This window comes from Protopterus annectens, chromosome 5.part1 (assembly GCF_019279795.1).
Source record: "Protopterus annectens isolate FY-2018-M chromosome 5.part1, PAN1.0, whole genome shotgun sequence".
Classification (NCBI taxonomy): domain Eukaryota; kingdom Metazoa; phylum Chordata; order Ceratodontiformes; family Protopteridae; genus Protopterus; species Protopterus annectens.
Window position 1 is genome coordinate 393,713,113 of NC_056736.1, and position 24,517 is coordinate 393,737,629.

Here is a 24,517-nt window from a genome sequence, read left to right on the forward strand (position 1 = left end):
CCTTGGCGGCTGAGGGGAGTTCCGCAGGGCCAGCTGGGATTGGAGGGAGGTCCCCCTGAGAGGCTCCGAGGGCACAGGTACAGGGCATGATTTGGCAGCCTGCAGAGGATATGTAACCCAGGAAAAGAGCCCTCCCACCCAAGTAGAAGTGAAAGCCCAGAGGGGGTCCCTCCCCATGGAAGTCTGGAAGGAAGAGAGGGGCAGAAATCTGCCGGACTGGAAGAGCTCCTGTCTGGGTGAGGGGGGTCTGTACCACAGCCGCCTCTGGGATGGAAGTCCAGAAGGGGGAGAGAGGTGAAAAGCACCAGGGAGGGAGTGCTCCTGCCCAGATGAGAGGATCTAGATCATCCCTCCAGGTGGAAGTCCTTAAGGGAGCCGATGGTAGAAGGCTGTGGGGCCAGAAGAGATCCTTCCAGGATGAGAGGGGCAGGCGGAGCCCCCACGACAGAAGTCCTCACGGGAGCGACCAGTGGAAGACTGCAGGATCCGAAGAGCTCCTGCCAGGCAGGGGGAAGGCGTCTGACCTCAGATGATTACCCGACGGTGTCCCAGAAATATCGCAAAGTCCCCGGAACCCCTCTGGACGGGAAAGCAGGGGTACAAGGAAGCCCTGATGGGAGTGTATCTGCCCTGCAGCGGTAAAGGGGAGTTTGCAGTGCTGGCTGGGATTGGAGGGAGGTCCCCCTAAGACACGGCAAGGATACGAGGACAGGGCGCGGTTTGGTAACCTGCAGGGGATATGTGGGAGACGGGAACCATGGTGCTCTGGAACAGAAAGGACGGGATTGTGGAAGTCCCGATGGGAGTGGGCCTGGCCCTTGGCGGCTGAGGGGAGTTCCGCGGAGCCAGCCGGGATCAGAGGGAGGTCCCCCTGAGAGGCTCTGAGGGCACAGGGACACGGCATGGTTTGGCAGCATCCAGGAGTTAAGGACGACGGGGTGTCCCGTCAGAGTCCAGGTCCCAGCCCTGGGTGATGTCCCGCTGCTCGTACCGTATTTCTCAGAAAATAAGACTGGGTCTTATACTTTTCCCCTGCCAAAGTATGCATTAGGGCTTATTATCAAGGGGTGCCTTATTTACCCTGCCCCCCCCGTACAACAGTCTATATTTATTCATTTATTCATGTACACAAATCGACATTTATTCATGTGTAAAAATCGATGTTTATTCATGTACACAAATTTACATTTATTTGGTACTTTTCTGGTGTTTTTCTGTTATTGGACAACAGTTCTAAGTAACGCATTAACAGTTGTGTGAGAATTCTACATAAACAGTGCAACAAACATTTCAACTTCAGAATATCTACACCTTGGCTTTCACTGTGCAATATTTCATTTATTAAGTGATCGAAAGACCTATTCTTGATTAGTAAGAATGAACTAAATATTATGAAACGGAAGATTCAGCAAGTTCTTTATGACATGCTATTGCAAAGAGAGATTAATGAGTATTTGCATGATCTTTTCATCACTGAGCACCCCACCGTGCCAACTATCAGTGGATTACCAAAAATTCAAAAAGATCTTAAACGCCCACCTTTAAGACCAAGTGGCTGGTAGAGGATGATTGACGGAATCTATTTCTATGTTTATTGAACAAGAACTAAAAAAGATGCTACCTAGGGCCTCCACTGCGATTAAAGATACAGCTGATTTCCTACAACATCTATATATAGCTCTAGAACATCGTGATGATCTTGAGAGTCTGCTATTGGTAACCCTAGACTTGAATAGTTTATTCACTTCCATACCAAATAATGATGGCATTGAATCAGTAAGAGAATTTCTAATAGAAGACAAGGTAGAATCACATTTGATATGTGATCTTTTGGAAATTGTGTTTGAGTACATTGTGTTTACCTATAACAACAGCTACTATTGGCAGAGATGGGGGTTGGCATGGGCACGGCCTGTGCCAGTAGTTATGCAAATTTGGTTTTAGCCAGCTGGGAGAGAGCTTATTCCAAAGATGCGAATAACATTTGGAATGACCAGATAATTTTGTACAATCAGTTTGTGGATGACACCTTCATTGTATGGAAGGGCAAAGAAGAAGATTTAAGAAGCTTTGTTAACTTCCTGTCACAGACCACTACTTTCCTGAAATTTGATGTAAAAACATCTAGAGAGATGATTGACTTTCTGGGTGTGAGATTATCTCTTGATCCGAGGAAGGAAATAGACACTTGCCTCTGTAGGAAAGATATGTGACAAAACCACATGCTCCATTTTTCCAGTATGCATCCCAGGCATATTTTCTCTAACATTGTTGAAAATCAAGTTACAAGGATTTCAAAGCTATGTACAGAAGAGGCAATTTTGTTCCAGGAAGAAGAGAGGCTTATTAATAATTTCAGCCAACGAGGCTATGGAAAGAGAAGTTTAAAACTAAACAAGACCAGAATTAATGACATACGTAAAGGAAAAGGCAAACCTTTTTATTCCTCTAAGGTCAGAGAAGGCGAAAGTTCACCAAGAACATCTAACTTAAGGGTCAATTTGACTTACACTATGGACCATGATAATGTATGCCAGGTGATCAGAAAGTTCTGGCCGATTCTAACTTCGGATAAAAAGTTAAAAGAGATTGTTGGAGATAACCCAAGTTTCCTTTTCAAAAATAAAAAGAATCTCAAAAGGATTTTATGCTCAAATGATGGGATATGTAACAATTACGTACATAATAATTCATCAGGAGCAAAGAAATGTGGCTTCTGCAAGGTCTGCAATATAATTAATTGTAGCAACACATTTAAGCATCCAGTTACTAAACAGACATTTGTTTTTCATGGATTAGCTAATTGCCTAACCAGCAATATTGTTTACATAGCTACCTGCACTTCCTACACAGCATTTTATGTTGGAAAAACTAATATGAAGCTAAAGGAAAGAATTATCAAACATCAATCTGATACACATAACAGAAAGGAAACAAATTCTCTTTTCTTTCATTTACATGAGCATGAGGGACATAGCTTTGTTTTCATGGTCATTTCAAAGATACATTTTACTTCCAGAGAAGGAGACCTGACCAATCTGACTGAGCGAGAGGAAGCCAAATGGACAATGCGGCTGAGGGCAGATACCCCCCTGGCCTTAATGGCTGTGTTCCCTTAAAACCTTTTCTTAAAAATAGACGAGCAATGAGCTATGCTCACTTATGACCTGATTTCATTGCCAGAAACCTTAGGTATACTGACTTAGGCTCTGATATCCCAAAGAAACTGTTGAAATGAAATAAAAAGTGCCCTAAATGACCATCTTTATTTTTATTTTTCACCTTTTTCTCTCAAATCTTGGCTTTTATGCAGAGCTTGTTCTTTTAACTAGAACCTACTGAAAAGATTTTACTAATATTCCTCCTGAAAATATGTCTGAGTCTGTCTTAGAAACGTCAAACTGTCATGTTGTTTTAAACAAAGAGTTTTAAACAGAGTTTTAACTTCAAGCTATGGAGGTGTGTACCAATGGACTAACTTGATTGGTTAACATTCATCATTCACTGAGGTTGTTTTATTGGATGATATCAACTTTTAAACACTGAATCCAGCTTACCTACTTGGATCTGAAAAAGGCTTGAAAAAGCTGAAAGCGCTTGTCCATTGTTTACATCAGAAGGGTTCTTCACTTTTATGTTCGTTTTTTCTATTTTTATGACATCCACATGTTTTAAAGCTGTGGAATTACAACGCCACTTGACATTTACAACAGCAAAGTTCTATATTTCATATATTGTGGATTCAACATGGTAAAAGCCTGTTACTGAAGCTGTTGTTTTGAAGGTGTCTTTTCGCCATTTTGGTTGTTTAGCAAGTTTTGAATACTCAGATGAAATACTAATACCTGTGGTGCAACACTCTTCCAATATTCACATTGTTTTTTGTTCTGCTGAGTGTTCTTTAGCGGAATTCACTTCTTTTTCTGGACACGTTCAATCTTATCTTTCTTGCCCTTACTAATGATTAGAGGTGGGGTTTTCTTTCCATCTAGATGAATTGCCAAAATACAGGTAATACATGCACTTTCGTAACCAGTGGAGGGAATGTAGATTGACGAGGCACCCTTCTGATCAATTGTTGTTTGAGATCCTTGGCCCATAAACACTGCAGTTTCATCCATAGCAGTCATGTTGGAGAGTTGGTATTTAGAAAAGCAATGCCATCAACAAAGGACTTGAACGCAAGTACACGTTTAATAACTTCAGTATCTTCCAGCTTGAACAGTGTTGTTGATCTTCTTAGAGACAGTTCATATTGCTGAAGAAAGCCATACAGCCAACGTTGTGATGCTTTGAATTCTTCTGGGGATATTTCTAACTGTGGTGCCATTGCAAGGGCAAATGCTTGAATATCAGCCCAGCGTACAATTAAAGTCTTTGCTCTCCTGTTAGCATTCCATTCTCAGATGATGTCTTCCAGCTCAGGAAATAATGGTTGCCGACCTGAGCCACACTTCCACTTCTTAGCATTTCCCTCGTCGGCCTGTTGACTGAGGTTATCGTACACTGCATGCCATTTTCGGGCCTTCGGAGATCTAACTTCTTCTCTTTGCAGAAAGCTGTCAGATTATTTCCCCGGGAGTCCTCCACGATTCTTTTCTTGTACTCAGTGGAATAGCGCTTTCTTTTTGCACTCATCTTGTCTGGGGATGGGTTAATTGAAGACTTACGAGACCGGAGTGGCAACACAAAATGGTGATGGTTAAGAAGACACAACCACAGACGTTTGTTATCAAGTGCACGCGCTTTACGCACATTTTCTGTACTTTGACCAAAGTACACCTGCTAGTGTTTATGGCCAAGGATCTCAACCGTCAAATGTGAGTGATGATTAGGGATACAGTAAGAATCGTGGAGGATTTCCAGGGAAAGAATCTTATGATTTTCTGCAAATGGAAGAAGTTGGATGTCCGAATGGTCCGAAAATAGCGAGCAGAGTATGATAACCTCAGTCAACGGGTGTCAATAACATTATTTTATAATTCATCACATCCATCGTGTGTTGTTGGCGATCTTAACTGGAGCTTATTTTTGGGTTAGGGCTTATATCATGACCACCCTGGAAAACCATGCTAGGCTTTATTCTCTGGTTAGGTCTTATTTATGACGAAATACGTTAGTTTCTAACAATATCCTCTGGAATGGCTGTTGGTATTAATATGCTGATTCCACTTTGCACCTAATGCTGAGATCTGTCAGACCACCATCCACAGTCTTACATTATCATGTGGGAGAGAAAACCTGTAAAAATGAACTGGTTGCTAGTTGCTGGTAGAGATGCACTTAACTTAATGTACCTTTAATCTCCTGTACTATGGGCAATACCATTCATGGCAGCAAGGATCAACACACACAGAGCAATGTACTCTTTCAAATCAAGTAATACTGACACTGCAGTTCTTGTCAGGCCTCCCTTTAACAAATCTGTGAGAAAAAAAAAAGGAAGTCACATACAAAGCCTAGAACTCACTTAAGGATGCTTAAAGAATACAAGGCAGAAACTACTAAATCTCCTACAGTGGCTGATAGTTAGTACACACTGAGTTGTGGAACCTGATAGGAATTTTTGAGGTTTACATGAAAAAGCTCAAAGTCACCACTATTGATGAACCTGAACACCTGCAGGGCCAACAGGAGGTGATGGAATCTGTTAGAAAACAGATGACAGAGATTCAGGAAGAGGCAGTTAAAAGACTTAAGCAAATTTTGTCTCATCTTACTGAGAATGGGGGGGGGGGGTAAAATATGAAAGAGAACTGTAAGGTATAACCTGTGAGTTCTAGGGGGAGAAGGGAAAAGTGACTTATTTGACTATGTGAGAGGTGAAATGGTAGAATGGATTATTTGTCCCAGTGGTTCTTCAAATACTTGCTGCTGCCTGCAAGATATATTAAATGTGGAGATTCTTGAATTGTTATGAGAGACAACAGATGTTAACGAAGTTGTGGCAACCAGATAAAAAATTGGCAGCGACAGGAGAATGACTACTTGAAGGTGATTTTAGTAGCCATGTTCAGTTTGTTGCTTTAGGAAAGGTATGTTAACACAAAATAATTAAATTTAAGCTGACATTTCCTGATGTTCTTCATCTCACATTGCTGCAGTCCTTACATATGGGTAGTCCGCTGTCCTCGGTCGGCCCGAATACCAAAGTATTAGGCTGACGTCGGTCACGGCGCTTAAAACTGACATCAGGATGTCAGGGTACAAAAGCGCATGACCGACGTCATATCCTCAGTCTTTTTTGCCGCATGGTCCGATGCAGAAGCAGCGTTGCAAGTGCCGTTCGGCATTCTGAAATTTTTCGAGTTCGGAGTTTCAGACCAAATCCAAGTTGGCTAAGTACCCCGTTGGGGAATATTTTGGTTTTTTCTTGCCTCAGTGTATTACCGGATGTCAGAAAAAGTGAATAACTGTATTTCTTGTGGGAAGCAGATACCGCATAGGGATTACCATTCTTTGTGCATTCCTTGTTTGGGGCCCGAGCACGACGTTGTCGGGTGTCGCTTTTGTGCTAGGTTCAATAAGCGCACTATTAAGCGAAGGTTAGATTGTGCTAGGCTGGTCTTTGGGAAGCGGTGCAATTATAATATGCCGTCGGACTCTCCGGCGCCCGCTTCTAAGAAGCGCAAAGACAAAACAGTTAAACCCAGGCAAGATGAGTCGTCTCCGGATGCCAGTTCTTTAGAGGTTTCAGTGGAACCGTGGTTCGACGGAGACTTCTCTGGAGTCTCAGGGGAGACTTTGATTTTGCAGGATGTGGCCTCTCAGAGGCAGGTCAGGCTGAAGGGGCTTCTCAGGTTACTGTACTCCCTCCCTTCCTAGGGTGGTTAGGCCCTCTCCTTCTGTTTCCAAGGCTTCTCCCAGAGGCAGGCCAGGTTTATCTTCTGTTGGTGTCACTCCTAGTTCAGCAGGGTCTATGCCTAAGAAGCACATGCTTAAAATGGCAGAAGATTTGATTACTCTGATTAGAGGTTCTTTGCCCCCTCCTGATAAGAGGCCTAGGGTGGAGCCAGAGTTGGGAAGTTTTGAGCAGGCTTCGGATGTTTCAGAGTCTTTGGCTGAAGACTTGCAGGAGTACTCTCCTTATTCTGATTCTGATGCAGATGATTCCACTCCTTCTGCTTCTCCTCCAGAGGATTTTTCTTTTTCAGAGACACTTCACTCTATGAAGGAACATTTTAAGTGGGAAGGTCAGGACTTCTCTGATTCTCGGAAAAGGCTTAGGGAATTTTTGCTTTTACCCCAACATAGGCCCTTGGCTATACCCCCTGTTCTGGATGTTGTGGAAGATGTGTTTTCAGAAGCTTCTCTTAATCCTGATTCTCTGCCTCCTGCGCCTGTTAAACCGGATAGGTATTACAGGGTGCCTGAGGCTCATAAATATCTTTATAAGAGTCCTAGGGCGGACCCAGAAACTATTAGTCAGGGACCTAAGGGTGTCAAGGCCTCTGTTGTAAAAAATCCGGTTCCTCTAGATAAAGAGGCCAGAGCTTTGGATAGATGGGGAAAGAAGGTCTATACATCTTCTACATTAGCTATGAGGGCTTTGAATTGCCAGTTTCATATGTTGAAATATCAAAACTTTCTTCTTTCTCAATTGAAGTCTAAGGTGGATGCTCTGGCGGAAGGCATTGAGTGTAAAGAATTACAAGATTTGGTGCATGTCTCTGAACAGGTGGGTAAGCATTCATTACAATGTGGTTTTGATGCTGTGCAGGCCTCGTCTAGGGTGGCTGCCACTGGTTCAGTTCTTCGCAGGCACGCCTGGCTGAAGGATCAGAATTCATCTGACCATGTTAAGACAAGGATTTTGGATGCTCCTTTGCAATCTGATGTGTTGTTTGGTTCACCTGTGGAGTCAGTCTTGAAGAAAATGGAAGACAAGGCTAAGTCTATGCAGGCTGTTAAAGATTTTTTTGCAAGTTCAGCCTCCGAAGTTTAGTAGGAATTGGCCTGCTAAGGGGTGGACGTATCCTTCTTATGATTCTCAGTCTAGGGGTAGATCTAGACGTGGTAGGGGCAGAGCTCAGAGTTCTTTTAGACCTAGAACAGGGAGTTCACCTGCACAATCTTCGGGTGAGGGCAGGGGCCAGTCCTTTCATAAACAGGCCCAATGACCTACTTTTTCAGCTGCCGGATCCTTCTTGCCTGGCAGCACCTTTGGGAGGAAGGTTGGCACTCTTCAAGGAAAATTGGAATTTGATTACCCAAGACAAATGGGTATTGGATATCATACACCGAGGTTACAAGTTTTATTTCCATACCTTGCCCCCTTTCAAAGGCATGCCAGACGTTCCTCCTCAGCAAAGACTAGAGGCTCACAAACAAATTTCTACTACTTCAAATAGGGGCCATACAACCTGTCCCTCTGCCAGAAGTGGGCCTAGGATTTTATTCTCGCCTGTTTCTAGTACCAAAGAAGGGAACACGTGGAGACCAATTTTGGATTTATCTATCCTCAACACATATCTGGACATTCCCAAGTTCAAAATGTTGACGTTACAACAGCTTTTACCTCTGCTGGGCAAAGATCACTGGATGGTGACTCTGGATCTCAAGGAGGCTTACCTTCATGTTCCTATCAGGCTCAGTTGCAGGAAGTATCTGCGTTTTTGGGCTGGGACTTTTCATTATCAGTTCTCTGCATTGCCCTTTGGCTTATCTACTGGCCGCGGAGTGTTCACGAAGGTTCTGGCTCCAGTGGTAGCTTTCTTCAGGCTAAGAGGAATACAAATCTATCCTTATTTGGACGATTGCCTGATTCTGGCCCAAGGAAAGGACGAACTTCTTCATCATTTACAGTATGTGATGGCAGTGTTAAGATGCCTGGGGTATTCTGTGAACGAAATAAAGTCCAGTCTAGTACCCTCTCAGGACATGTGCTTTCTGGGTGTGAGACTGAATACAGCATCCCAGATGGCCTTTTGACCCCGGAAAACAAAAGAATCTTTCCCTTTACTTCCACCAATTGTCTCATCAGTCCAGGCTGACTGCAAGGACAGTCCTTCAAGCCTTGGGGTTCATGGCATCTTGTATTCTGGTACTTCCTAATGCCAAACTGCATATGAGGAAGCTACAATGGTATCTCAAAAATGTATGGACGCAGCACTGCCAAGATTTGGACACTGTCATTCAGATAATACCTTGCATTCAAAAGGAATTTTTGTGGTGGGCTCAGGAATGTCACCTAAACAAGGGACTCTCTGTGACCCGACCAGAGGCGAGTCAGATTTTAACGACAGATGCCTCAGACAAAGCTTGGGGAGCTCATCTAAATGGAAAATGGGTACAAGACACGTGGCCTGCCAGACTTCAACATTTACATATCAACTTGAAGGAGATGTTAGCAGTCCAATTTGCATTGATAGCTTTCAAGGATTTACTTCTTCCAGGGCAGGTGTTGATTCAAACAGACAACACAACTGTCATGTGGTACATCAACAAGCAAGGGGACGATTCATATCCTCTATGCAGACAAGCAATGATTTTGTGGGAGACTGCTCTCAGTTTACAGCTAAATCTTCAGGCAAGGTTTCTGCCAGGAGCACAGAACTCCTTAGCAGATGTGTTGAGCAGACAAATTATGGATCCCCACGAGTGGAAATTGGATCCTCATGTATTTCAGAAATTGACAGTGTTATGGGGAACTCCAGACATAGATCTGTTCGCTTCTCCACTAAATTACCAGCTGCCAAAGTTTTGCACAAAAGGTTTCATCCCACAGCTTGGAAAGTGGATGCTCTCTCATTCAATTGGAGCAATCTGCACGTGTATGCCTTTCCACCTCTGCCTCTCCTCCCAAAGGTACTCCTGAAGGTCAGACAGGACAAGCCAAACATGATTTTAATAGCTCCGGATTGGCCTCGACAGCACTGGTACCCATTACTGAGAAGTCTGGTACGGGAGCCTCCATGGCCTTTGCCTTCGATTCCTCACCTGCTATCTCAGGAGAACAGTCATCTACTCAATGTCAAACTTCACTCTCTACATCTAACAGCCTGGCATATTCTGTTTTAAACCCTGGAGGGTCTCAGCTTCCACTACAAGTTTTGAATGTTATTTTGGAGGCCAGAAGACCTAGTACAAGGAGATTTTTATTTTGGAGTACAGCAAAGGATTTTGATGTTTCTAAACCTAATTTAAGTGTTGTTCTTCAATACCTTACTGAGTTATTGGACAAAGGTTTGTCCTTCTCCTCTATAAAGGTTCATGCTGCAGCGATTTCTGCTCACTATGACTGTGACCCACCATTATTTTCTCATCCTTTGTTTAAGCAATTCCTTAGAGGGGCAAAGAATATAAGACCCCCACGGAGAGCTCCTACTCCTGCTTGGGATCTCAATTTTGTGTTGGAGAAACTCACTCTACAACCTTTTGAGCCTGCAGCAACTGCAGAGTTGAAATATTTATCATGGAAGACTGCTTTTTTGTTGGCCATTACCTCTGCGAGAAGGGTTTCTGAATTACAGGCCCTTATGGCGGTTGAGCCTTTCTTAATTTTCCACAAGGATAGGGTGTCTTTGCACTAACCCTTCTTTTATGCCTAAAGTGGTTTCTAGTGTGGCCTTAAACCAAACTATTCATTTGCCTACTTTTTATGCAAACCCCAAAATAAAGGGGAGAGGATTTTGCACACTTTGGATATACACAGACAGTTACGATATTATTTGAGCAGAACTAAAGGGTTCAGGCAGTCTCAGCAGTTATTTGTTTCTTTTGCTTTGGGTTCTCAGGGCAAACCTGTTTCAAAACAAACTATTTCTAAGTGGATTGGTTTTTGTATTGCTTTCTGTTATTCCCATCATGGTAAGGAGATTCCAGCTGGGATTAGGCCTCATTCCACTAGGGCTACTGCCACTTCTACAGCTTTTTAAGGGGTGGCTACTAAAGATATTTTGGAAGCAGCTAATTGGAGTTCAGTGCATACTTTCTCTAAGCATTACCACCTTCCACTTTACTCTAAATCTAGGGCTGGATTTGCCACTGCAATTTTACAGGGCATTTTGGCAGCCCCTAATGCTTTATAGTTTTGCCATCCTCCCTTACCTCTGCTTTGGGATTCTACCCATATGTAAGGACTGCAGCAATGTGAGATGAAGAACATAGTACAGTTTTGTACCTACCATAAATGTAGATGTTCGAAGATCCACATTGCTGCAGTCCAATTTACCCTCCCTCCTTCCCCTCTAGTGAGAGGTGGTGGTGTGGTTTGGGTTGTACATATTGTAAATATGGTTAGTGCAGGGGTGGTTGGTTATTTTTTGCTGTTTTTTGGCTTTGGCCTGTCTTGTTAGGGCCTTCTGACATCTGGGGCAAGAAAAGACTGAGGATATGACGTCGGTCATGCGCTTTTGTACCCTGACGTCCTGATGTCAGTTTTAAGCGCCGTGACCGACGTCAGCCTAATACTTTGGTATTCGGGCCGACCGAGGACAGCGGACTACCCATATGTAAGGACTGCAGCAATGTGGATCTTCGAACATCTACATTTATGGTAGGTACAAAACTGTACTTTTTTAGGAATAAAAACGTGCCAGTGCTTGACAGTCGGGATGAAGTGACAGAAAAAAATGGTTGAACTGAGAAATATTAATACTTCTTGGGAAATCAAAGATGAATGGGAAGAAAAGTCTAGTTCAATAGAGATTATTAAACTGTGTGTAGCAGTGAAGTCACATACAAGATGGCTAGATTGACCGAGGAATGCAACAGTACTTGGCATTTGGATAACAATGAAGTTTCTTGTTTTCCATGGTGGTCTGTTCAAAGATAGGTCTTGTAAGTTGTGGTATGTAGTACAGTACTGGAAAATTAAAGGAGGAGTAATAGCAGTCCCCAAAGCAGATATGCATTTTATCCTATTTGGATATACCATAAACAGTACTTTTTACTCTCTTTCTTCATTTGTGGGTATGTTTAAAAATTAATATTTAGTTAACTAAGGTAAGACATTTTAAACTGTGGAAAGTAGACACAAATTAATGTTTTTATAAATCTTAATTTAATAGTACATGTACAAAGTTTAACTATCCATGTAAAAAATTATGATATCATTTGGGAACATAGGATTTAGACTTACAGTGGGCATTCCAGACCTGAATGTGATTTTTGTTTGTTCCCAGTTCAATAACAGGAACCATGTTTCACAGTGTAAGGCCTTGCAGTTTAAGTATGAAAGGAAGTAAGAAATAATGTTTCTGAAAAAATATAACACCAACGGATTGATAAGAAATGTTATGTGTTTGTTTCTGTTTAAATGCTTTATTTCAGATTAGTACTTGTTATTAATACAAATGTCAACCAAATGCACGTACTAGTGCCAAGCGTCAATATGGAGACTTGTTTTATACCCTGTGGCCACTGTATTAATGATGTTCATCTACCTTGGGTATTAATTGAAAGAAACAGTTGCCTGAGGGGTTGGAATGTTAGGCTAAAGCATGAGCTTGGATATTTTATATAAGAAGTATCATCAGTCGCTTTTCATGGTTAACCCGGGAGCAGTAACTGGTTATGTGACTTGCTCAAGGTTACACATAGTAGGCAAATGAGGGAAATGAGGAAATCGAACCCTGTACCACATGAACTACAGGTCACACTTTAACCCCTATGCCAACTGCCAGTGTGACTTCCCACATTGAATGCAATATCCTGATTTAGGGTAAACACATTGAGGACATCCTCTCGGACTACACAAATGACAAGTTATGAGACTGCATTCAGCAGTTGTAATCTGTGCTTATAGAAAACAAAATATCACAGAATGTTGACAATATGTAGTGAAAGATAAGTTCTTCTATCTACTGAATGAAGTCATGGGTAGATTAACTATCACTGGAAGCTAATTTAAATGTCTTATTTATACTCATGTCTGTGACTGTCACAGGTCTTTCCAACTAAATACACTCTCAGTTTTACTCCTTCATGATTGTGGCCTTTGAGTATAAAATTACAAATCAGATGATATGCATTTTTATTTTTTGGCTTTTTGGGTGAGCATATATATTTGTCCTGGTCAGTACCCTTCAACAAACACACACCACACCAAATGACATTTGATGACCTTTATTAAAATTCCATAAACATAACTTCATTGACCACTAATATTTCAGTTTATCACCACATAAACATCTGTATAACTGTTAACCAGGACAGCGTGACTCCGCTCACCCTGACCAAATAAGCAGTGCCCTTATCCCCGCTCGCTTATTTAACTTATCAAGCAGGGTCCCATGATGCCCTTTCATTCTCCAGTTATTGAATTAACCATCCAACCATATAAGGAGCATCCTTACCTCTGCTCACTTACTTTTCCTTATAAAGCAGCATCCAACCGCTCACTTGCATCTTGCATTTGCCAACTCATTGAAGTAAGCATCCAGCACCAGAGGGTGAACAGAAGAGGGACATGCCTGCCCCTCTTCTCCACCTGCCAAACTTATAACAACCACACAAACCCTAGTGCTCCAAAAACAGGGAGGGAGGGCAGGCAGCAAGTTCACGCCAAAATGTGATTCCTTACCCAGTTACACTCTCATAAAACCCCTTAAGCCCCTCCCTACATTTACCTCATTTCCTCCCAGTCCTCCTACCTTCCCATTTAACCCTTTCCTTCCACCCCAACTAGCTTCCCTCCCCTACCCTCTTAATTCCCCTTACTGCTTCTACCTAGCTCCCCACCTGAAGATGTCCCTGCACAAATTGGTCTGTTACCAAACCTCTTTTGTCCCGGTCCCCTTCAATAAACACACGTCACACCAAATGACATTTGACAACCTTTATTAAAATTCCATAAACATAACTTCATAATATTTCAATTTATCACCACATAAACCTCACCCGACAAGATAAGCAGCGTCCTTACCTTCGCTCGCTTATTTGACATATGAAGCAGCTGACTTAGAACTGGTGCAGACTGAGGGGAATCCGACTGTTTAATTATAACAAAGCATTGCGAAGACCTGAGATGGGTGTTGATGCGATATGATTTCTGCCCAGTGCTCTGAATGTCAAAGTGAAGAAATTCAATGAAGTGCGGGTAAATGGCGGGAGTAACTATGACTGTCTTAAAGTAGCCAAATGTTCAGCTTGCTTACTTGTACTTGCAAGCAGCGTCCATCTGCTCACTTGCATTTCCCAACTCATTGAAATGAACATCTAACAAAAGAGGGGGAACAGAAGTGGGACAAGCCTGGCCTTCTTCTCCGCCCACCAGCCTGACCAGGCTGATCCCCCCTCCTCCATACCAAAACTTCCAACAAAACCTTCCAAAAGAAACCTAACTGTACAGTATTAAAAGTTGACTCCAAATATCATTTGGTGTACTTCATCCTCTCTGATCATCATCCTAAGGCATGATTCTGCAACTAGTGCTTAAAGTCAAATTTTGCACAAGAGCTGACATAAAGTTTTACTTCTCTTTTGAGAAAGAAACAGTGAAAGCTGGTATACTAAATGAAAGCCATTGACAAGACAGTGTCTTTTTACGTCATGGCAGAATTCTTTATATATATTCATACTTTTATTCTTAGATACTACAGTTTTACCATGTTCAGTGTTGCGGGGAAGGTTGAGCCTATCCTGGCATTTATCGCTCATACACCAGAGAACTAATTTCTGATGGGTCACCAGTCATTTGTAGGAACAAACACATACATGACATGAGCACTTTATGGACAGTTTGGAGTATTGTCAGTTTATCTGCAGCTTGTCTTTGCTTTGCAGGAGGAAACAGGAGCACCCCAGTAAAACCAGCACAGACATGCAGGGGAATACTCTGTTTAGAAGGCACCCTATTCAGGAACCCAACTGGACACTTAAGTGATGTGAGACTGCAGCAGTAACCCCTGTACAACTATAGCACCCCTTAATCTTTTTATAATGCTTATTTAGAGCCAGCTGTGACCCTTTAAGCATAGGTGCCTCTTTTCAGAGGTGACCCAAATTCTTTGATGTGTTTAAGTGATTAGTTCAAAATCATGTAGTGTAGAAATGGTCAATGATGAACTCAAACCCAGATCTATAAAATGAGAACTGCTCGCATTTCAAAACCTTTCCTGTTTGCACTATACTGCCAGATGTCTGTTCTTACATGAAGTTAGTAATGCTAGCATAACTCCCTCATGGAAATTCTCATTTTCTGGAGCTCACCACTGACAGCACTGGAACTTGGATTATCTTGTCATAATTGTCATTACAGTACTTTATTTACAAAGTATATAAAATCCAAACATGCAAATGTTGCGATGAAAAAGCTTAAGTATATACTAATAAAAATAAAATTCTAACCAAAAGCACAAAATAATTCCTCCTTGATAACTTTTTATTGTGTTAAAGAAAGTCACATTAGGACAAGGAAGGATATAATGTGACTCATACATCTCAACTGTACAGATTTTCGCAGAATGTCCAGATTTTTGCCTCTTATTTTTGGTCAGTTTTTCATAAAATTGTGGTTTTCTGGCAAATTAGTAACAACTTGTTAAAGATTGAAGGTCGAAAATAATGACAGACATTTGAGTTTCAGACATCATACCCTTCAAAAAATCCATGCTAAGGCAAAACCTGTTATTCCATTAACTTTCTAACTTTGTAAGAGCAATATTTAAAAATTGTCAGTATTTCTGGGCCTTTGTCCCACTTTTATTTATGACTGTCCAAATTTCTTGCTTTAAGAGGTTGAGAGGTATGAATTTTTTGTATGCATTGTAATACTACGCATTATCTTCAGTAGTCAAAAAATGCAGATGTAATATGTTGTCATGCTGCAGTGTGTGTACATGTGCCATGTTTTCTTTTTGTCACGTGTGCATGTTTAGCTTATTAAATAACAATTCCTAACTTTTTTTTAATTTGTACAGATTTAAGCAGAAAGATCAGCAGTTCTTTACACATAGAACAGAGTGATCCTCGATCATTGCAAGAGTCTTCTGCTAAAACAGGTAACTTGTTGCACAGGTGTTAAAAGACAGAGCAGTACCTTTACTAATTATTATATTGGCTACTCGTCCTTCCCCTCATATATTAATGTTTTGGAAAGAAGAATCAGAATCGAACAGGTATGGTTTTTGGGGAACTGACTTGTACCCTAGCAGTAGTAATGCTGGTAGATGACGTTACTGGCCACTCCATGAATGAAATTGCTACATGTCCCAAGATTAAATACTCTTTCACTCTTTCAGAAAATCTGAAACCAAGGTTTGTTGATGGAAGGTAATTCCTTTGCCCCCATTTTACATATACTAAATTCATGGTCATACAGCAGTGAGGAAAAAGGCAAACTCCTGAGTCTCTGAAAAGTTGGTTTCAATATAATCAGTTGCTGATATTGTGACTTGGAGTAGTAGTTAACAAACAGTTCCTGTAATGATACTCATATTTAATTTTGCATAATGTAGCTTTTATACATTATAAAACAGGTGCTGATTAATGCATTGATTTCAAAAGTTTTTCGTGTAAAGACAAGTTTTTTTCTTCGTTTTATGAAAAAAGTAGGAAGTAAAGCACAATTTACTAGTTGTTAACAGCTTATTAGAAGAGAAATACAAGTACATACAACAGGATGATGCTAACGGTATACCTTTCACACACTGCATCGCGTATACAGACTGCAGCATTTGGTATATTGCGCCAGCTGAAACAATAAGATCGAGAGTATTCGCATTCTGCCAGTTTCATCAGTGTGAATTTCAAGACTGTGCCAGAGTTCAGGAAATCAGGTCAGCTGATGCAGAGTCTTTAAATGGATGCATTAGACTAAGGTTCCAATTTCTATATATTACACCCCCCCCCTTGCTCTGTGAGGGGGTTGCTTTATGTGTGTGTATGTATAGTAGGGTTACTGTGCAGTTTGTTGAAAATGTGTACCAAAGCCTTTACATTCTCTCAGTGTTGTGCATCAGATGTATGCTTCCTGCACAGGCATAGGGTGTAAAGATGACGTACGTATACTCAATAGTCAAAACTTCTTTGCTGTCAGTCTAAGCATCATGGTTGAGCATTGCTCTGAATGCCTTTCACTGATTTTCTACTAAACCATTTATGGGTAAATGCCCCATTGGGGACCCTTATTTTCCTTTTTCCCTGTGTTTAGCGGGAGTTGATGTCATCCAATAAGGGAAAATGCCAGTGTGGGAGGCAGAATTCCCATAAAGATAGACACAAGGAGTGCCTGTTCTGTTTAGCTGCTATGCACGACCATACCCAGTGTAGCATTTGTCAGGCTTTTGTTCTGAAAACTCTTCGGAGCCATCAGTCTTTGTTGTCCATTTACCTGGAGAACCTGCAACTTAAGCTTTTGACCCAGGGTACCATGGTTGAATCCACCTACCCCAGAGGTACAGCTGTTTCTTAAAAAGAAGGCCAAAAAAGTCTCAGTCTGGGTCTGCTGTTGTCCAACCTCCACCGGACATCCCTCTTGAGGTAGATGAAGACCCTGGAGACCATTCAGTGCTGACGCTGGTTCCCTCTGCTGTGACCCTGTTGAGGCTGGAATGGAACCATCTCCTTGCATGTCTTCTTAGGTTGTGCAAACATCCGCCACAGACACTGAAGTAGACCACTGCTGATCATGTCCAAGGGACCTAGGGAGAGTTCCCAAATCCTAGTTAGAGAAGAGGTTCCTGGTATTCTTACAGAGTGTAGGCAAGGGCTCTGAGCCTCCGAGGTTAATCAAAGCTGACGTCCCATTGAAAAAGAAGCAGGAAAACTAAAACAGACCTCCCATTGCTGAAGATTTTCCTAAAGAATGACAGGATTTTACCCAGGGTTTGTTCAATGCCTAGTTGGCCTTGAAGTCTTCTCAAGGATTATCTATTTCTGTTTCTCCCTGTTCTTCTGCACCAGCCAAAAGAACTAGGTAATCTGATTCCTCTGATGAGGAGTTGGGTCAGGGAGATAAATCATTGGCCTATTCCTCCCAAATCACCTCTCCCTTGCACTGTGGGTTAGAGGAAGAGGATTCCTTGAGCCCTGATGCTCCCTTAGAGGAGTTGTCTTTTGAAGACCCTGTGGTGTACATGAAGGAGCATTGCAAATGGGATTGCTCCCAGCTGTTTGACAGTTCCAAAAGAGGTATTGTGAGCTGTTACAAATGAACTCTCCTAAACCTTCAGCTGTTCCCCCCCCGTTCTAGTTGCCTTGCTGAATATGTTTTCAGCTGCCTGTGTGGCTCCTGATTCCCAACCTGTGTCCCCCGAGAAGCCTGACTGTTTTATAAGGTGCCTGACACCTTTATGTAGATTTATAAGTGTCCTCTTTCAGATCCTGCTGTAATATCTGTTTCTGTGGATATGCCATCTAAGCTTTTATCCTCTTCCAATCGGGCTGTGGAGCAGCTGGGCAAAACGTTTATACTTCTGCTACCCTGGCCTTTAGGGCGATAAATTATCACACCCATATGGCTAGATGTCTTCTGGCTCTTTTATCTGAGCTTCAGAGGCTATTGCCAGACCTACCTGACTCTTTAAGCAAGACTGCTGCCCTTTCCTTACTGACTTCCACTTCGCAGGTAGCTCCTCATTCTATCAAATGTTGTTATGATGCAACTGATGCATCCCCTAGAGTTGCTACTTCGTGTTCATTTATGAGGAGATACACTTGGCTGGATCTACAGACTTTACCTGATGATATTAAGGTCAAACTTCTAGCTGCTTTTTTGGACAACCAAAATCTTTTTGATACTGCTTTTGCTGACCTGTTAAGACTCTACAAGACAAATGCAAAGTTATGCAGGAACTTGCATCTTTTTCTCCTGTCCACAAATTTCATAGAAGCTATCCTTCTAAATCTGCTTTTATTTGTAGCTAACCTTATCAGCCTTCTAAAGGAAAAACGGTTTCCAAGCGCATGTTTTCTAATAAACCCATCCAGACTTCTAAGTTTCAAAAGCCCCTTTTTCAGGACAAATCTGCCTCCATACGACTTATTTTCTCTCTTTCCCCTCTGTCAGGTTCCTTGTCTTTTAGGCTTTCCATGTCTGGCAAGAGATTACTTCAGACTCTTGGGTACTTTCCATTATCCATCATGATTATTTTATGCTATGGAAATCCCTTCCTCCCTTTTCAGGACTTGCTCAACCTCCTCCAGACCAACTTCTTCATTTTTCTGTGGTCCTGCAACGACTGTTAGATCAAAAAACTATCCAGTCTGTTCCAGAATCCCAACAAGGAAAAGAGGCATGGAGACCCATCCTTTCTATAAACACCTTTCTAAAGGTTCCTTCTTTTAGGATGCTTTCCTTTTGCTTCTCCTGGGCATTTTTGGTCTCCCTAGACCTAACCAGTCATCATTACTTCAGGAAGGGTTTAAATTTCTCTGTTTCTTCCTCTCATCTTCAGTTCTCAGCCTTCCCTGTTGGTCTTTCTACAGCCCCAAGAGTGTTCAACAAATGTCTGTTCCCTGTGATAGCCTTTTGCAGACTTCAAGGAATCCAGATATTCCCATGTCTGGGCAACCTGCTTCTTCAGGCTCCATCCCAATCTTGGCTACTTCAGGATCTGCACTTCACCATGCTCCTTCTTGCACAGTCTGAGATTCACCATCAATTTCAAGAAGTCAGTTTCTGATTCCTTCTCAAGACCACATTTTCTGGGTTGCAGAATCTGGAGCATTCCAGTGTTGGCCTCTCTTCCATCTCCTAAGGTTCTGCCTCTAACAACCTACTTCTAGTCTGTGCTTCCGCATTCTCTCATTCCTGCAAGGGTATTTTTCAGAGCCTTGGGGTTCATGGCATCTACCATCCCATGATTTCTTTTGCCAAGCTTCACTGGTACCTCAGTGTGGTTTAGCTCTAGCACTGCCACCCTCTAGAGTTTCTTGTTCCTCTACTACCTGGTTTCAAACTCGAGTTTCATTGGTGGATTTGGCAGATCTCCCTCAATCCTGGACTGCCTCTTCAGACTCCTACTCAAGAGTTTTTTACAGATGTTTCTGATCAGGGCTGGGGGGCCTTTTTCAACAATATGAGGTTTCATGGGCTCTGGCCCCTTCATCACATCACATCAACTTAAAAGAGATGAGGGCGTCATTTTTGTTTTACAGACCTTCCCATTTCTTTGGGCTCCAGGCCCTCTAAAGGTCTTTACAGACAATACCACAGTCATGTGGTACATCAGTAAATGGTGGCACAATGTCTTATCTTATTTGCAGACCAGATCTTCAGGCCTGGGACTTTATCTGCCATCAGATAATCTTTCAGGTGGTCTACATTCCTTCAGAACACAGCGTTGTGGCAGACTGTCTGAGCAGGTCTAGGACAGAACCTCACAAATGGATTCTTCACAGGATGTGGTTCTGGACATTGTACATTGGTGGGGTGTTCCTCAACTGAATCTTTTTGCCTCGTCTTTGAACAGACATCTTCCTCGATTCTATTCAAGAATCCCAAGTCCTTTGACTTGGAAGATGGACACCATGTCCTTTTCTTGGAAGGGAATGCTCCTATATGGAATAGCAAACAAATGAACAACTAGAAGAATGACAGGCTCCACGACTTAAAAGCTGAAATATTTATTCTGCTGTGCAGTCTGTTCGACTCAGCACAGTAAAAAACACTCCAAAGGCTAAAAACAGCTCAAGACACAACATAATTCACATGAACTCACAAGAATGCTGAAATGTCCATACAAAAAACAAACTGAACCTTGAATTGTTTTTTGTATGGACATTTCAGCATTTCTCTTTCACCTGGTCAGAGGCAATCATCACAAGTTACCTTACCAGATGGATCTTCTCACACAAGACAAAGGGTCTCTCATTCACCGTCATTTGTCCAGTTTTCAATTGACACTTTGGGTGATAGGGTTTTGATTCCCTTTAGAAATCACTTTTCTGAGTACATGCTTATGGTTCCGCAGGAGGCCAGGAAACCCACTACCATAAAATCCTGTTTGGTTAAGTGGAAGAGATTTTTCATTTGGGGTGTCAAGTGTTCCATGTCTCTCTTTAATGGAGAGGTCCCTCTGGTCTTTTCTTACTTCTGTGAACTGCTCAGTGCTGGCCTAGTATATTCTTCTGTTAAAGTTCACCTGTCAGCAGACTCTGCATGTCTACCCTTGAACCCACCATTGGTCTCTCATTTTGAGGTCAAACAATGAATTAAGATCTTCCTTCATATCGGACCCCAAAGAAAACATATTCTTCCTTCTTTTCTTTGGGGTCCGATACGAAGGAAGATCTTAATTCATTGTTCTTCCCTCTTGGGACCTAAATTTTGTCTTTGAAAAACCAAAAAGAGGCTCTTTTTCAGCCAGCTTCTTCCTCCTTGTAACATTGCACACGGAAGACTGTTTTGTTGGTGGCTCTTACTTTGGCTAAGAGAGTTTCTGAATTTCATGGTCTGATGGCAGACTCTTCCTTTTTGATTTTTCATAGAGACAGAGTGTCTCTGCATACAAATCCTTTTTTTTATACACAGAGTGGTTAATGAATCGTCTCTCAGTCTGTCCAACTCCTTTCCTTTTTTACTTCTTCACAATATGCTAGTGAGAAGATGCTTTGCATCTTGGATTTATATCGACACCTTGGATGTTATTTGGATAACATAAAAGCTATTCAGAAATATGAGCAGCTTTTTGTTTTTTTTAATATCAGGACATTGGGTGTGGCAGTTTCTAAGCAAACCATCTCCTCCTGTATTTCTAAGTCCATTTCTTTTTATTTTTTTATGGTAAACCACTTTCAGCTTCAGTTTGAGCTCCTTCTACAAGAACGGTAGACTCTTCTGGAGCTGTCTTCAAGGATCTGGATACTAAATCCATTGTAGAAGCTGCTGCCTTATCCTGTGACCACACTTTTACTGAAAATTTTAAGTTGGATTTCATTCCCAGAGCCAGGAGGGCAGGGCTGGACAGAGCTATCCTTCATGGGTTTGTGGAGGGTTCCTCTGTGCCTTCCTCCTCCTCCCATCCTTTACATTAGCTTTGATAATCCACCACATGTAATGAATACTGCAACAGTGATAAGGAGAAACACAGTACAGTTGTGTAAGATCTTACCATAACAGTAGATGTCCTACTTTTCACTGATACAGAATTCAGTCCTTCCCTCCCTCATGCCCCTTTTCTCTCTTTTCTGTTGGGCACATTCTCATGGCCAAGGGGTCTTTCTCTTTCTTGCCCTATTTCTGTCTGTGCTTCCTTCCTGGATGCACATGTCCTCCTTTTATTCTGGTGCTGCCCTAGTGCTCCTGGGGCACTTCAGCTCTGGGTATTGAGTGTGAGTATGTCACCTTTATGCCCTATGCGTGCATGGGGAGCATATGTCAAATGTATGATGCTGGAAGGATGTAAAGGCTTTGGTATACTGGCCGGACATTGGGCTATCCTTAGCAGGAGATCACATGTGTAATGAATACTGCAACAGGTAAAAGTAGGATATCTACTGTTATGGTAAGATCTTACACAACTATACGTGTGTGTTATGTGTGTGTGTGTCCTGCATGTAGTGTTAAGTTAGGTAACCGTTTGTGCATTGTATGTATGTGTGTCTGTGTCTTCACCTTCTTGACATGATAGTTTTAGAGAAAGGGTTACTGGTAAGGTAATATGCTGATTTCCACCATGAATGTAAAGTAAGGTTATATTTAGAGTGGCACGTTTCTCTTTCCATCTCACAACCCATTTACAATAGTATTCTTTGGGGATAATTCTCTTCCTTACCATATGTCAATCTCAGTTTAAAATGTTTTAACTTTTCAGTATTGGTACATAACTGCAAAAAAAAAAAAATATATGTTTGTATGCATGATGAGATGTAAAAAGCTGATAAATAAAAAAAAGTAAAAGAACCTAGAAAAAAAAGAAAAACCAGTTTAAACTTTTTTTTTTTTACATACAGCAAAGCCCAAATTAATTATGTGATTTTATTTGACACACAGCTAACAGCTAAAGAGTTGGAGACTTACACTGGTGAGGGGAGAGGTAAGAGACACATACTGAATGAAATGAATGTGATAATAAAGCAGCAAACTGAAAAATATTTAACATTAGATAATGCAGTGGATGTATGTAGAGCAAATGACACAATAGATTTGTAAATGAAGGGGCTCACAGTTAATCTCAAGGTATATAAAATTAAACTGTAGAAGTGCCAGGGTGAAAACAAAGTGGAAAGAAACTGTCCCAGTGGCATAGGGCATCCCAAATTTAGACTGGACATGATAAGGTGGTTGCAGCCTAAGTGACCGCAACCTAGTGAGTTTAGTGGATGAATTATCTTCTCTTCCATAGGCAGGAGATTCTTGGGTGAAGGCCATATCTTTTCAAAATGTCTTATTTATATTGTGATGAATGTTGAACTCTTTAAAGTAAGTGTTTTTGGTATTGCTAGTATTTCTGACATGGAAGAAGTCTAGGTGGGACAGGAGCATCATAGCCCAGAAGGTGAGGTAGAAATTACCAAACAGGAACTGGTACAAGACATAGAAAAGTGAAGGGAGATTTTAGATTTCTCCAGCTACCTAAGGGCATCTAGCCCTTTGATAAATTTTAGTTAGACAATCTTGTGGTCTTTCTACTTGGGTAAGGTGTTTGGAGTGGTACATTCCAAATGGTGCAGTGTATACAATGACTGGTCTGAAGAGTAAAGGACAAGGAGGTTATGATGTCCATGAATGTGCAGGATGTACCCTTGGTAATAAACTGGATAAGATAGAAGGATTTCCTGACTGTAATTGATACATAAAGATAGAAGGATAGTTCACTGTCCCCAAAGTTATCGAAATTAAATAAAGATAAATAGATATTTGATAACTCAATAAATCCAGTGGAGACACAAACCCTTTTCAGAGACAACTGCAGGAGCAATGTCTGGTCCAGTGACTTGCAGAGAATCACAAAGCAGGCAAATGGAAACTGTTGTAATCAAACCCAGAAGTGCTGCAAGGTTTAGGTCTAGCAGCACACAGTCAAACTTCTTTGCCAAACTGCTAGACCTGTAATATGTCTAGCCACTGGAGGAGTCAAAATAGCACCCGATTTACAGTCGGCACCAAAACTGGTTAGTTTATCTCTTTAGATTACAAAGAGCAGTAACTACATCTTGAAATAACTGCACAATCCACTCCCACAGATAGACTTTTAACCAGATGGTCTAATGATGGCCCCAGGTTCCACACATACAACTTCCCTCTGACATTCATTGAACCTATAAGAAGAGTACTAGGCTAGCTGCCTTTTTGGGCCATTTTAAGCCTAACCAGTTTCCCTTTTAATGCTTAAAATAACCTGTTCCATTTGGTTAGAGATTGATCTTACTCATCCCATGGTTGATAATTATTCTCATTAGGGGTAATATATATAATTAAGATCATACCATAGGTAATTTGAGGGGCCTAATGCATGGGCTATAACATTTTGGAGTTGCCTGTGTCCATTAGTAGTAGAGGGAACAGTCCTGGGGTAAAATTTCAGCTCCCCTTCCATAGATCCAAGTTGCACTTGAATATGGACTGGGATGAATTTGTTTTATGTGGATGGGGAGTTTGTTCCAGAGCAGCGGTATCATCTGTGAAATA

General features: G+C 41.7%; 1 protein-coding gene across 3 annotated transcripts in view; it reads left to right on the forward strand.

Annotated features, from left to right (window-relative positions):
* The window catches only part of REPS2 (RALBP1 associated Eps domain containing 2), a 2,057,440-nt gene that overhangs the window by 1,651,341 nt on the left and 381,582 nt on the right, over window positions 1-24,517 (forward strand). For all 3 annotated transcript variants that reach the window (XM_044073054.1, XM_044073053.1, XM_044073052.1), the window contains exon 12: window positions 15,864-15,944. In XM_044073054.1, the coding sequence (XP_043928989.1) occupies window positions 15,864-15,944 (81 nt within the window). The remainder of the gene's footprint in view (window positions 1-15,863; window positions 15,945-24,517) is intronic.